The sequence below is a fragment of the Centrocercus urophasianus genome, unplaced genomic scaffold (assembly GCF_019232065.1).
Source record: "Centrocercus urophasianus isolate 14NV4802_14NV808 unplaced genomic scaffold, USGS_Curo_1.0 seq_13, whole genome shotgun sequence".
NCBI lineage: Eukaryota > Metazoa > Chordata > Aves > Galliformes > Phasianidae > Centrocercus > Centrocercus urophasianus.
The window spans coordinates 9,972,547-9,988,026 of record NW_024884475.1 but is presented as its reverse complement, the minus strand read 5'-3'; the positions used below and the strand labels follow the sequence as shown (position 1 = coordinate 9,988,026).

The window sequence follows — 15,480 nt, the reverse complement described above, 5'->3', positions numbered from 1 at the left end:
AGCATTGCAGTTACTAATCAGGAGGCCAAACAGCAGCAACAAAATCACTGTAATGTGGAGATTGGATACATAACAGAAAGATGATACAACACAGTTGCTTGTGACAATTGAAAGCATAACCTGTGACTTAAGGATTGTTTCGATAGTCAGCTCGAAAAGTAGACCACAGAGACGACTGATTATTGTTTTCATTAAAAAAAATAATTAAACAGAAAATAGCATTAATGCCTAGAACCTTTGGGGAAAATTTAATAATGCGATGTTAAAATTGCATCTTTTATAAATCACATTTACAAATAAAAATTGAGCTCTATTAAAGTTGTGTAAGTAGTTCTAAGGAAAATGTATTTGTAGCTTATAAATATATATAAATTTTGCAGACAGAATATTAAGTTTTATAGCTGCATATTAAAGTGTTCGTTCAAGTAACTGGTTTGCTCCCTTTAAGAAGTGTAATAAGATTTTGCATTGCATTCGATTTTTAATCTTGGCAGTGACTTCTTTTTTCACAGTATCAGCTATGAAATGTGTGTCAATTGATGTGTAAATTTTTTACTATAAATTTGGAGAACGTTTTTATGAAGAATGTTTAGAGAAGTGTAGACTTTTCAGGTGCTGGTTTACTCTAATTCTCTGCTTAGTTTCCAGTCCAGATGGCAAGCCAAGCAAGCAGTAAATTTTGCACATCGAGGAAGTGCTGGAGAGTTCAGTTTACTTTTTGTCACATCTGGCTCAAATACATTGCATATATTGTGATAAATTTATAACGTTTTTCACGGAAGTAGCATATAGAACTGCCACTACAGAAAGGATGAGGTAACAGTGAGATGACAGAGCATTTCCTAGAGCATTCTAGAGTAAAGATCCTGCAATTCCCAAAGACTTTTCTTATGTCATGTTCCCTGACTCTGACAGTGAGTCACTCCCTCAGTCAAACACTTCTTTGTTTTGCCAAGCAAAAAGCAGTCTATCTGGGACCTGAAACACAAATTGGTTGCATGCATCTTCTGTGCTGACTAGTAGTTTACAAACCATGACATTTTAGCTTGTTCATTGGCTAAAGAGATGTCATAGCTGCATTAATTAACAGGTAGTGTAGGCACAGGGCATTTACCTTTTTGGAGTAGGTACCTGCCTGTGTGCTAAATTTCAGTGGCTGGAAAAGATTTTCCATATTTGAAGTGTTCCTTGTAGGGATTATTTCTTCTCATGGTAAGCATGTCTGAAATCACATTAAAAATGTGACTAATACAGTGATAAGTAGTGATTAAAACATGTAAATTAATAATAAATTGTAAATGAAATTGAACTCCCATATTTGCATGACTATAGATATCTGCTAAAATGCCTGAGCTGTGTGGAACTTTAAATTAGCTAACTCTCTTGGTGTCTTTTTGCGTTCTCACAACTATACCACATTTCAAGAGAGCTTGACTGTCCACTGATCATCATCAAAATGCATTGTTTTATTTCAGAAATCAGATCACTGTGCTATCAACTGGTAATTTGGCATGTGCAAAGTTAGGAATAGCTGAGAGAAATGCATGGAACAGCAGTCAGTGCCCCTGTACTTTCAGCCTCACCACTCTTGTAGAGATGGAACTTGTGTTTTATGGTTATCTCACCTATTCCAGATGCAGTAACTTTTTCAGTATGAACTTCAATTGTGCTCAGTGTATTATATTACCTTTACTTGTTATCACAGAAGGATTTTGAGATGTAATACCCAATAAAATGATGAAAGGATTCCATGTTGTACTGACACATCTGAGGACTTACTTCAGACTTTTACAGCTATAATAAAGAGCATAAAATTTAGCACGATTCTCCAGATAACCAGCTTACTGTTATATCTGTGGGTTGTGTTACATTACAACATACCAGAATGTGGTGGGTAGCAGGATGGCATTTAAAAACTGTTCTTTTTTTGGATGAGACATTTGATGTCTGTGACTGAAGTGTTGGCTCCCAGTCTTTAAGAGCTGAACAGAATTTGGCTATTTCTTACCTTCTATACCCTTGATTGTGATGTCAATTTTGTTTTGTTTTATTGGCCACCACTTTTAGCACAAATATGGCTCATAATTGCATTCAGATACGGAAAAGAAATTTTAGGGTATTTCAGCTCAGAAAATAGAGCACTTGTGTGACTTTGCTGCTATTTGTTTATAAGGTTATTAATGTCAGGACTTTCTTTGCATTTCGTTTGAGGTGAATTGGAGCTGCTGGAAAGGAGTTTATAGGGTTACATGTTTATAGGCTGTTAATTGTGCTTGTTAGCTGACTTAATTCAGTAACACCACACGCTTTGAGATAGAGCCTTGAATCAAAACTTTTGACTCAAATATAACAATGTCTTTGAAGTTGCATTTTACCAGGATATGAAAGTTTAAACAATGTAATTCTTTAAATAGGGAAAATCCGTAACGTTTTTGACATAGATTAAACAGAAAGGTTTGGAGACATAATCTGTAGATTTCACTTTATGAAGTTTCCAAAATAAAGTGGTAGATATGTTTCTCCTAAAAAAAATCTGGATGTATTGGACATTTCAGCCTTCATCAATGCCCAGAGCATTACATCAGCAGTCAGAAGTCCCTGCATGGATCACCTCTGCATTTTTTTTTATTTTATTTTATTTTTTTTTACCCTTGACAATAAAGTGGGCTGCTTTCAAAGGTTAGAGAGCAGTGTTCTTTCCCAAAGCAATCCATCTCCATGCCAAGTCTGTCATTAGTTGTATTTTTGACAGAATAGTGTTTCTCTGCAACTATAACTGAGTCCATCTCCTTTTGTTCATTTACCAAGAAAAGACAATAGAGGTAAAACCAAGGTCTCCTCCAAGGAGGAGTCATGGCTGTCCCGACAAAGCTCCAGTTACAAAGATCTTGCTGATACCTTTGTTATTAATGTGTCAGCTGGATGTAAAAGTCTTTCTAATGAAACAAAAGTTAATGATGTCAGTTTGCAGACTTACTCTCCATTAGCTAAGGCAATTTACCACTGCACTTTTTAAAGTGCAGCTCCATAGCCCTTCTCAAAATAAAGATCCACTCATGTAAATAGAGTTCTGTTGACGAGAAGGTAAGAGAGACAATAATTGGCATTTATCCAGGAGCCTAATGGTCTCTAAGAGTGGAGTCTTATTTTCAAAATGACAAAGCCAACTATATCTGTGCTGAACTACTTGATAAATGGAGTTGGATAATGGAGTTCTAGCATGGAGTTGGCTGGAAAGAGGTAAAACCAAGAAGGGGCAGTTGAAATAAATGAACTTCATCCTGTAAATTCTCTGATTCTACATGAAGTTTAACATCATCTCATCTAGGCTGTATACAGGATTAAACAACATAGGTAAACCATTAAGTGACGTAGCACACACAGTTTTGATGGTCCAAATAGAGCATGTATTTTGAGCACTGCACACAGTTACTCTTCTCCAGGACCTGTAATGGCCATACTCCATAAACAGATCTGTTTTGGTGGTAAAAACAGCTATTTATATAACACACAAGTGAAATTACATACTGCTATTGTAATCTCATGGGTTTTCTTTCCTAATCTCTTCTGTTTAAGAGTATCTGATAACTTCTCTCTTTCTTTTTACTGTAAAAGCATGTCATGCATATATTTAAAACAAAATCCCCTAAAGGGACATTGTTTAGAAAGGATTTGGAGCTATGATTGGTTCTCCCCTATAACTCTGTGAACTGGTGATTTAATGATTTGCTGTTTTAAACACAAGTTAAAAGATAGAGATTTGGGGTTACATCTTCTACGATCTTGATTTAAAAGTTTGTTTCAAGACTTTTGTATGGAAAAGTCAGTAATCTTCACAGTAATCTGAATGCTAGCTGCAACTCTTCAGTGTAATTTGTCAAAATACTCCATGGCTTCCTGGTGAATACTTAAATACAGCAGTAATTCTGCTCTAGACTTTCGCATTTACAGAGCTTTTTGGACCATAACCCCTGTTTTCAGTTTTACATACTTATCTAGATCCTGGATTTTTCTACCATTCCATAAAGTCTTACATTTAAAACATTTTGTTTTTTAAACAATTCAAGTTCAAAATGAATAATTTTACATAATGTGATTAAGGTATGGTACTGAGTTCCTGTACATTTCGAACTTACATCCTAAATACACATTTTAGTGTCAGGATTAAGCCTCATTGCTCCTGCCTATGTGCAACTAGGACTGTTTAAGTAAATAAATAAATAGATTAAATAGATAAGGTGCGCTTTTTTTTTTTTTTTTTTTTTTTTTTTTTTTTTTTTTATTAAGAGATTATGTCTGTAGATAAGAAAATTAATAAAATAAAACCACTCATCATCTGAGTTTTGTTCTCACTCTGACTGCTGTCAGGGCTATTTCCAGTCTCTCTTGTTAATTGGGTGCCCCCTTCTTTCCTTATCTTTTGTGACAGGTAACCTGGGGTCTCAGCTGGTTGAGTATAAAGAAGAAATGTACATCACATCTGACTGTGGGAAGACATGGCGCCAGGTAGGAAACTGAAATAATTGAAGGCAGTTTTAAATTTACCCAATATGTTGGATTTTATTATGCATACCTTATCTTTATACACCAACTCTTTTGAGACGGGTGGGCATTATTTTGCAAGCAAGATGTGGATACTGAGAAATTAAGGAGGTGATTTGCAAAGATCTAAATTGGTTGGGCTGTCAGATTGCCCTGAAACTCAAATATTCTGGTTTCTTTACAAATCTTCTAATATCTTGCATAAGAAGCATGCGGTCCAGTTAGGTTTTTTGTAATTTCAGTAATCTTCCTATGCTAATGAAGAGGTGGACTTGGGCTAAATCATGCAGTATGAATATCCTATGCTGAAAAATGGGGTTTGTATAGGAAGGGAGAAAATTGTTCTGCTTTGCAGTTAAAAACTGCTATTAAAGCTTAAAGTTTGTTTTCCATTGGAAGTGAGAACACAAAAAGAGATTGAAAAAAAAATAGTAGTAAACCTTTGAATGCCTTTTAGTATGATTTAATCAATTATAGGATTAAATATATGAAGTATTTTTAAAAAATCCCAGTCTTGTAGTGGTTGAAATGACATTTGATTTTCGGATGTTTTATGTTTCCAATGCGTAGTGTTGATTTAAACCTAACACCTTTCTAATTCACTTTATTTTAAATTGCTCTGCCTCAATGATATTTTCTTTATGAGTTTAAATGTCCATAACAATAGTAATAAGACATGAGGAGGTTCTGTAATCTACTTTTAATGTATATCCAGAGAAAAGAAAAAACAGCATTCAAACTACCACTATATCAAAAAGTATTTTATTTCAGTTAAAACAGTGTTTTAGTGTTCTACTGAAATAAAAGCTGTATTATTATCTGAGAATAAGTAAATGGAAAAATGCACTCACTAGTGTTATTAATCTCAGCCCCTTTGACATAAGAGTAAATACAGACACTTTCTTATATTGCTGTTTTAGATTGCCATTAATACTCTGCAAAAGAACTTTTAAAAAAAATATATATTATTTTTATCGTGGTAATGTTCTTTAAGTTTTAAAAGATAAGATTTTATGCCAAATTCTTTCTTGAATTCTAGCAGATGATAAATAGGTGTTTAAATGCAAAAGCCTTCCAGAATTTACAGCCTGTGCTGTGCTATCTCATACTTAACAGAGGCCTCTCATGTTTTATTGTCACCATTTCCCAGACTTTCATAATTTTGATAGGGTGAGAAATAAGAAGGAAAGAGTGATGGAGATCAAAGTCATATTTTGCTGCTTTTATTTTTGAGACACTCCAACAGATGATATGTGTTGGAACTTGACCTTAAGATGGCTATTCAAACTGCAAAACCAGCCACAAACTGATCCTTATTGTGACAGTCAAAATCAAACCCACCATTGCTCACTTGATTTTAATTAAAACTGCTGTGAAATCTTGGAAGAGCTTACTCAATATTTGCTATCAGAATAAAAACATAGATTGCTATATATACATTACATGTGTTTCCTTTCTCTGTTGGAACTCATGAAAAAAAATAGACAAGAATTTTGTCATCAGCGATACAGGAATTATTTGGATAGAAAGTTACAGCTTTCCTGTGCTGGCAGAAGGGAGGGCAAAGCTCATGTTCAGTTACAGTTCTTTGGGTGGGTTTAAGTCTCCACCTTGGAAACTTTGAGGCTGTGATTATTGAATCCCTGTCACCTTTGTTACATTCCATACATGAGGTTGCAGAGCTGTCTACAAACTATGAGAAGAAATACACAAGCTTATGTAGAGTGAAAAAAAAACAACAACATAGGTAAATTTGGAGAACTCAGAGGAAAAGACTGTTAAGGAATTGAGTAAAAGCTTTCCTGAAGTAATAGCAATATTGGCACTGGGACTCATAGGCCTAGGAGGAAAGTGAAAGATAATCCAACCACCTGCTCTGAAGCATCAATTTTACCAGAAACAACTTAAATAGAGATTTTCCAGGCCTATTTCTTAATCTTTCACTGTAGGCTCCTATATGGTGTTTTACTTCACTTCATAGATTTTTTAACATTTAACATAAGCTGCTTTGCATATCCTTGCTTTTTGTTGTTCTTGCTGTTCCACAATTTTTTGCAAGGTAAGCTGATTTCCTCCTGTCTTTAGGGAGCTGAAGTTTTCTGTCAGCTTTAAATAACCTTTCAGATGTTGAAAGGTAATTATCATGTCTACCCATAGCACAGGCTTTTCCCCCTCCCTGCCAGTTTCAAATCTGCCTTTTTTTCCTAAGGGAAGGAGTTTCTAAACTGCTCTTCCTTTTTGTTGTTTGTTGATCAGACTATCTAAAATCTTCTCTTGAAAAATGGAGAAATTGGATGCAACATTATAAATTTTATAATTATTAATCAGAATGAAATGATTTCCTTTGATATCTTGACATCTTGGCTATCACCTCACTTCAGGAGGAGATCTCTTCTTTGTACTAGAGCATCACATTGTTAACTCAAATTCAGTCTGTGATTTGTAAATGGGACCAGTCCCCATATTTGTAGTTCACCCTCAAATTAAGGAAAATCTGTTTTTCAGAAATGTCTGAATCTGTTTTACACACTTGGAATGATTTCAACTGAACTCATGTTTCCATGGCTTTTACATGGTATGTTCACTTGAGAATTCAGGGTGATTTACTATGGCAGACAACACAGCTAGCACTGATAGGTACAAATCAAAATGCCCAAAAAGAGTTCCATAGAATTAAGTAAAACTTAAGAAAAAGTAAAAGCGAAAATTCTAAGTAACCACAGTGTGGGCTGGTTACAATTGTTCTACTGCCTTTCTGTTGCATGATGGCTGACTTGCTTATTAGTGTTTTTTGAAAACATTACTGACTAACATTTGAAAGCAGAATGAAATTTGTGGTGTGTACTGTATGTACAACATGGTACTGTAAGCAGCACGGATTTAGGAGCTGATTGACAGGTAGCTTATATGTCCATGCAGCAGCAGTGACCTGGAATGTAAGCAAGACAAGGGAAGCCAACCTTGACATTATCATGAACTGTGTGAACTTAGATCATCTTAAGTGAACCACGAAGTATGCCTAAAGTGAACTCCTGGGACAGATGTGTCTAATTGGAAGATTTCTCCATCTATTGTACCAGGAAAACAATATTGATAAAATGTGTTAATGAACGTGATACTGGGTCAAATAAATAAATCTTGCATCCTGGGAGAAATGGACTGCCTCTGTACACAATTACAGACCATACAGATTTAAAACATTGTTTTTCCCTGTGAGCCTGTTTTGAGTCCTGATTTTCAAAATTTTAGGATGCTCTTCTAAATGTTAAGGATGTGCTTTTTTAAAACAAGCTATTTCTCTTCAACTTTTCATTTTATTTCAACTTCATTTGCACCGTTAGCAAAGTAAGAGAAAGTTCTGGCTTTCAGAAGAAATGGCTGAAATTCAGATTCTGTGATTCTGTGAAATAAAAGTAAAGACAAGAACAGGAAAGCCTTTCATGTTTGATCTGCTATGGAAAATCTAGTGCAGCCACAATGTATTGTACTAACCTTCTAAGGTTACACAGTGCACCTAGGAAGTGAACCTAGATCTTTGGAGCTCCAGTTCAGTGGTTCAGTTGTAGGAATATTCTTTATCTGTGTCAAATCCTTTCGTATCAAAGCAATATGAAATACCTTTGTTTAAGCAAGACTACTTTTTTTTTCTGCAGACATCTTAAGGGATGTGTGGTAATACTTTCAAGCACAATGGTAAAGGATGCAATCCCAGCTTCTCACCACTGTGAAGGTCCAGCTGCCTCCTTCTGCTGTAGGAAAATTACAGATTTGGATTTAGAAATGGATGTCACTTTGTGAGATGCAAGAGACTTTGATTATTTTTGGTTACTTCTAAGATATCTCAGAGTAAAATTGTGTGCAATAAATTTCTCAATTAAGCATGTTCAGTTATTTTATGGAGCTCTCTTAATTGCTCCCAACAGATAACCTGCTGCAGTTGCAATAGACACAGGAGCAAACAAAGAGACAGAAGTTGACTTTACGATTATAAAGCACATAAATTTATCCAAAACATTACAAAAGAAGGAAAGATTTAGAAACGGGTTATATTAATTTAGTTCTGTTCGCTACTAATAAGGATCATTATGAATCTATTACCTGATGTCATTTATTGGAGAGAAGTCATAGTTCTAGGCTGTCATATGAACATGCCTATCTATTGTTTTCAGGTTCTGATTTCATGAATTCATTATTAAATGACAATGCAGGAATTGATACTTATCTTTTAGTTAGAATGTATTTGAAATGCTTGCAAGAAGAACATGATATAAATATGACATTTATATACCTGTAATGGGTCTGCTGTGCCTTATAGCATGCCATAGTTTACACGGGAATGGGTAAACCTGGTGTACTGAAAAGGTGCACTAGGAATTGCCATGATGTTTTTCTGAGAAACCCTAAATTGGATGAAGTCATGCAGACAGCATCTTCCTTTATCTTCTGTATGAAGGTGAAGCTTTTAGAAACTTCTTGTTCTGGCACTGCTGTTTCATTTTGATTTGAGCAAAGGTTCAAATGAAATTTGAAACTCTGCTGGCTTATCTGAGTTGAAGCGATTTCATCCTCTTGAAGTACCTCTAAAATGACTGTTTGCATTTCACTGAATTGTTTTCTAAAATGCATAGCTGAATGTAACAAGTAGATAGGACTGTAAATGTCCCCTATCGGGGTTCTGTCAGTAAACTGACAACACCAAAAAGCCAATCAAACACTCGAAACCCAAGGAATCCCATAACACGTGTTCTTACGAAATGAGGGGAATATTGAATTCTAAAGGCAAATTAAGTGCTTGCTATTTGTGAAGTAATGGTGGATGTGCTGTACGATTAAGACTTTTTCTCTCTTTGGTTCAGTCTTACTTATCTCCTAAGTGTATCCTTTAGCACTGTCATTAAAAAACCATTGTGTATTGTCTGCATTTTCTACAAGGCAAAGTAGAGCTCGCCTTTATGTTTTTTTCTTTGGCTTTGTCAAAGTGTGTAGGAGGTTCTGTGTTCTATGAACTGCTATGTGTGTGCATAAACTCTCACTTTATCACTTGATCTTATGGTAAATGAACTTTCACTGGCTAATAACATGAGTAAACGCCGGCTTAAAACAGATAACAGATGCAGAAAATAGGATATTTCTTATTCATTTATTTTAGTACTACTGATGACCTCTAGACAAACGAATGAAAATAATTTAGGAGATTTTGACTCCTTTATAACCATTAAGTCAATATTACATGTATTTTGGTTCAGAGCTCAGAGCAGCCCCCTTATGTGATCACAAAGTTTGAATTTAAATAAATCATTGACATTGCAAATGCAGAAAACAGTGGCACCAATTACTTCAACTTCGGTAGAGTCTGAAGAACTTGCAAGACAGCCCCAGACAGTGGCAGTTTTCCTATTTTTCTTAGAATTAGATTACAAAGCATTTCATTCTGCAAGATATAAAGAATATGGCAAATACTGAAGTAAGGTGATAGGTCACCTGGTGATATATAATAGGAAAGAATGCAGAAGGCATGCTGCAAGGAATGTAAGGTAGGGCTAAAATCACTTTAGACAGTTTAATCTGACTGTGATTTGAACCTGAACATTTTCTGATTCACCTGCTTAGCTTTCTTCTCTTTTACAACTGGGAGAAGTGTAAGAGTTAAACTGACTTGTATGTCCTTTTCTGTTTACAGTGTGGGCATTATGAAACATGTAAGATTTTTAATACTGGTTTTCTCATACATTTTGTTTCTGCATTTGCTTAGTTGGACTTTTCGTTTTCTGATTTGTAGGTCTTTGAAGAGGAGCATCACATCTTGTACCTGGACCACGGTGGAGTTATTGTGGCCATCAAAGATACCTCTATCCCACTGAAAATACTCAAGTAATCCTACAGTCAATTAGAGCAAGCTATTGTGTATTCAATACAAGAGACAAAGTTCAGATTTTAAGATGAACATTTCAGTGTAATCACGTATGAGATGCAAGTGTAATCTGCTTAATTTAACATTAATTAATTTGACAGAATTCAGAAAGATGTTTTCATAAAGATTTCTTCTTGGTGGTATTGGTACCATGACATAATGAATTAATCATAACAAGATTTTCTAACATCAGTATAGATATTTTTGCTTAAACTGCTATCCTGGAACTCTACGGTACAAGCCATGTTTATCATGGTCGTTATCTGCTACTGGTTTGCACCTGCCGCATATGGCAGTAATGTTCTCCCTATGATGCCTTAGGTTTCATACTGTGGTAAAGTTCTGTTCTCTTCAGCCACAGTAATGAGAATGCTGGAGAATAGCCCTGAATTGCTCTGGCACGAACAATGCAACGTAGTCTTTTGGAGCCAATGGGAAAAGAATTTCTCTGTGCATGAAAGTTACATAGTACCATATGCAAGAAGCCCAGTTCTTCTGACAGTTTCCTACACTAATTAATTATACTGCACATTCTGTGTAGATCCTGTCATATGATGCAACTACAGAAAACGGCCTTCTCTTGTTTGACAGGAAAATTTGGTTGCAAATAATTTTGTTATGAAATAACAAATTTTAAACTGAATGATAGTGAAGCAAAACATGGTAGCTTTGTGTAATGGCATATAAAATTATCATCTTTGTGGTCCAAAAAAAAAAAGAAAAGTGATAGATCTATAGTGATAGAATGGTTTAGGTTGGAAGGGACTTAAAATATCATCTAGTTCTAACCCCTTTGCCAAGAGCAGGGACACCTCCCGCTAGGTTAGGAAATAGGAGGTGCAAGTGATCAGAAGATTGATCATAACAAGGCTCATTTTTTCATAATGCTGCTTATTCTAATAGGATCTTGGCTATATGCTTCATTAACTAGACTGAAAACCGTCATTATCGTATTATTAAAAAGACCTGAAAAGTACTCAAGACAAAAGAATTCTAGTCATAATTTTTAGGTACACAGAGTACTTGAATGCTGAACTTTGAACTCTGCTGAATATCTATTGACAATTTTTGTGCGGATTATCATAGCTGTAAGGGGCCATCATCTTGGTGCCTGCAGTTTTAGCACTTGTGTTTTAGCACTTGAGCTGTTCTGCATACTTAATGTTTTACTGACCTCTGCTTAACAGGTCTCCAGCTCAGGGACTTCGAGAGAGAATGAAGTGTAAATTAACTGACTCTTGAACCTACAAATTAGCAGGATTGTTTGTTGACAGACATTGTTTGTCATTTGCCTGAGAATTACCGTTGTTGTCACAAATTTATTATGCTCTTTCTAATAAAGATGGGAGACCCTGGAACATTAATGAGATACACCACTCATGCATACTGTGTTTCAGTGATTGTAAATCCTGGGGTTTAGTGGTTATGGGATTTTTTATTTTTTCAATGAATTCTGACTTATATACTACTTGCAAATGAAACCACTTCTATTTTTTAACAGGTTCAGCATAGATGAAGGCCAGACTTGGAGTACACATAATTTTACAAGCACTTCAGTCTTCGTAGATGGATTACTTAGCGAACCTGGAGATGAGACACTGGTCATGACGTAAGTTCCCGTCTACACTTCTTTTTTTAGGGTTCTCTGCTTAAGCACTTGAGCATATTTTTACCTGTGGATGTTTCAAATAATACTTGAGTCACTGATTTTTTTTTTTCTTGCTGTCACACAAGCCCTTACACTGATCATGTCCAAACAGCCCCAGTGTGCAGCCTGCCTTCGATTTGCACTATATCCTAACCCAGTATTTCAGATTGTAAAGATAAAGAGTTCTGTTTGTATGAAATTTCACATAGCTGTGGTCAGAGTGTGGAGTAATAGGACTGCAGAGTAAATCTGAGAAACTTACATAAAAATAACAGTATCCTGCATTTTTTTCTGATTTTTACATATCAAAAGCATTAAACATCTGTCCTTTCTTCTTGTGCTAATTGTCTTCACAGTGCAAACAAGTACATAGTTGTCCAAGTATGATGCTTTAAGTGACCAAAACCTGTGCTAACAAATACATACTTTAATTCTGTGCTGTGACTGAGGGAGATACTGTGATTTAGAGTTAAAAATAAGCCAGTTCTGCAGCTCGGACTTGCATTTATCTGTCTTTTTTTCCCAAAGGGCTAGGGACTGCTGGATCTGAGCTGCAGGTTTTGCTCTGTCTCAGTGTAAATGCTAACTTTTTAAGAGTGTTTGAAAGTAAAAAAATAGCTATCCAATGCTGTACATGCTGAATGCAGTAGTAAAGGGGAGTGCAAGAGGAGAGTGTGCTCCTGCACGTAGGGATGTGCAGGATGATGAGTTTGCTTCTTTCAGAGCAGTTTGTCTGATGCTTTGTATTGGAGCTCAGTATGTTCACGACAAGCTTTTTCTTCTAGAAATTAGAAATACAGCTGTCTTTAATGTGTACCAGTAGTATTTTCCTCAGGGGAAAAAAAAATAAAAAATCAACCCAGCCCGTAGTTTTTAAAGGATGTGCAGCAAAACAGAAACGCCAGCACACTTAAATGCACTGCATCTTCCTTTTCTCTCAAGCATAGATTTTTATGGTATAATATATATCACACAGAGGTATTTGTGTCTCTGAATGGAGGATTTCCATTACCTTCAGTTGAAGTATAGGGATCAAAAGCTTATTCTACTCTGTACTTACTGACAGATAGAGCACTGTGCGATGAGTTTGTGCTCTGATTTTTGGTGTTTATTTGTTGAAAAACAGTGATTTTGCAAAAAATGTATTTAATTATCTGATTAAATAGCCGAAGACCTCATGTGAAAAATACGTCTTTTTGGAATCATACGTATGAAATACGTCCTGCTCTAGCTAGATTTGATACAAGATCACAGGCTCACTAATAACCATCATATGACTTGCATGTTTCTGAGGCAGGAGTCTGACTCCCACATCTCTGCCACTCTTGCAAGGTCCTACTTTGCAACTAGTTCTACTGAACACGGATGATGTCAGTGACTTCCCGTTACAGACAAGCACTGAAAATAGTTGCTGTCTTCCTACCTGTCTCCAAACATAATGGGAAAAATAAACCTGCAGTATGTGTTTCCCCACTGCTGTTATGCCTTTTCTGCCACCTTTGCTAAAGTTTTACCTTCAGGATGACCTTGTCTGCCCAGTGGTGTTTTATTTGGCTGTGTATCAGGACTTTTTGTTGTTCTCTCTGGCTTAGATAATTTTCTCCTAAAACTTCACAGTTGGATTTAGATGCTGGGCATGACTCTATCTATGACAATTTTCGGCTCTTGAGAAATGCCATCCTCTGATTCATACTCCCTGAGGAAAATAATCAATTCTGACATCTTTTCCATTAGAAGTGCTACCATCTTTTCCATTTTGTTAGATAAGTGTTTTTACTTCTGGCAAATGATGGTAAGATGTACTTTTGTATGGTAATAGAAATAAATTAATACAGCATCTTTCACCCTGAATCCAGTCCCCAAATCCATTACTAAGAACCTAACCTGACATTTTTACTTGTGCAGGATTTTCATTTTCTCCCTTTGGTGGGGAGATTGTTTGGCTTTGATTTTGAATAAAAAGTCCAGTGTAAAATCTGCATAAATTAGCAGAGATAAGATAATTCTAAAGTGAGAAGATAACAACTAGAAGACTTTACAGCAATATTGGAGGAGACTTTTGCATTTAAAACCTCTAGAATAAACTCACAAAGGAATCAAATATTTTACTTACTTTGAAATATCCTCTTTCTGCAGGGTAATATCCCAGTTCCACTGAAATTGGGCTGCGGATTTCCTTCTATATTTTTTATTTGAATTGGGGTTAAAAGTGATAACAAAAATAGAAAGATTATCTGGGGAAGTTATTAAGAAACACAGTAATGATGTGTGAGAGACTTCACATTCTCCACCATGGTGATGGGACATTACCTGACTTGAAAAGGACTTTTGTTTAAATTCTCTTCTGTCCTAACTTAACCAAAACTAAGTTCTCTGGAAAGCTTTAGTGAAGGAAGGAACAGGGGAATGTGAATGTGGTTACCTCACATTCTTCAGAACATGATCTTCAGAAAGCTTTTAATATCCTTTAAGACAGAGCAAAAGCAAATGCAAACTTGTCAAATTCTTTTTAAAAAACTGAATTTTCATCTGCCAGTCGAAATTCATCAAAATCATTCATCCAAATCCCTCACAGTATTCAAAATATGTGCACTCAAATGCCAAGGAAAACATATTTTATTATATTGTACTGTGCAGTAGACCTACTTAAGTGTTTTAGGAATTCAAAATAGTAAACTATGAGGAAATTTTAGGGAAACGTTTCTCTGTAAAAATTATACTATAAGTAGAGCTACTTAATATATTTAGGAGTTTTAAGTAATAAAGAATACATAAATGTACGAATTGAATAAAATTGTTTTCTAAATGAAGAACTCAAATTCACCATTTATTGCTAAATGAAAAGTAAGATTTGATAAGAAAGCTTCTTAACTAATAGATGTATATTAAATTCATCAAAATAGTGCTTGTTCTAATAGGCTTTATTTTGTTCTAAGTTATTTAAGAGCGAAATTTACTGAAATGCAATGCTACACTTCACAATATATTTGGGAAAAAAAAACCTTCTTAATAACACTGTATTGAGTAATGGCTCAACTTAATGGAAAAAAGAATAATTTTATGTGTTTGAAATATTGATGTTCCTCTTCAAAGGAAGTAGTTCATATAATGAAATTTTCAAATGTTTTTAAATGACTTTTAATTACAGTTTAGCTTCTGGGACTATTTGTGCTGAGACTGCAGAGTAAATCCAGCAGGGACAGTAACTGTGTTACTTCAGACCATGGTCCCTTTTATTAAGAGTTTACATAAAATGACTTCTTTTCTTTGTGTTAGGTAGGATCAAATCCTTCTTTACAGGCCATTGTGTACTTATATAATATATAAGTACTTATATAATATATAATTCTTGAAGGGATTTTTTTCCTTGAGGTCTTAT

At 35.2% G+C, this 15,480-nt stretch overlaps 1 protein-coding gene across 1 annotated transcript in view; it reads left to right on the top strand.

Annotated features, from left to right (window-relative positions):
- SORCS2 (sortilin related VPS10 domain containing receptor 2) overlaps positions 1 to 15,480 on the top strand; it is a 510,780-nt gene that overhangs the window by 463,334 nt on the left and 31,966 nt on the right. The window contains exons 13-15 of the mRNA XM_042811760.1: positions 4,430 to 4,506; positions 10,322 to 10,413; positions 11,955 to 12,062. Coding sequence (XP_042667694.1) covers positions 4,430 to 4,506; positions 10,322 to 10,413; positions 11,955 to 12,062 — 277 coding nt within the window. The remainder of the gene's footprint in view (positions 1 to 4,429; positions 4,507 to 10,321; positions 10,414 to 11,954; positions 12,063 to 15,480) is intronic.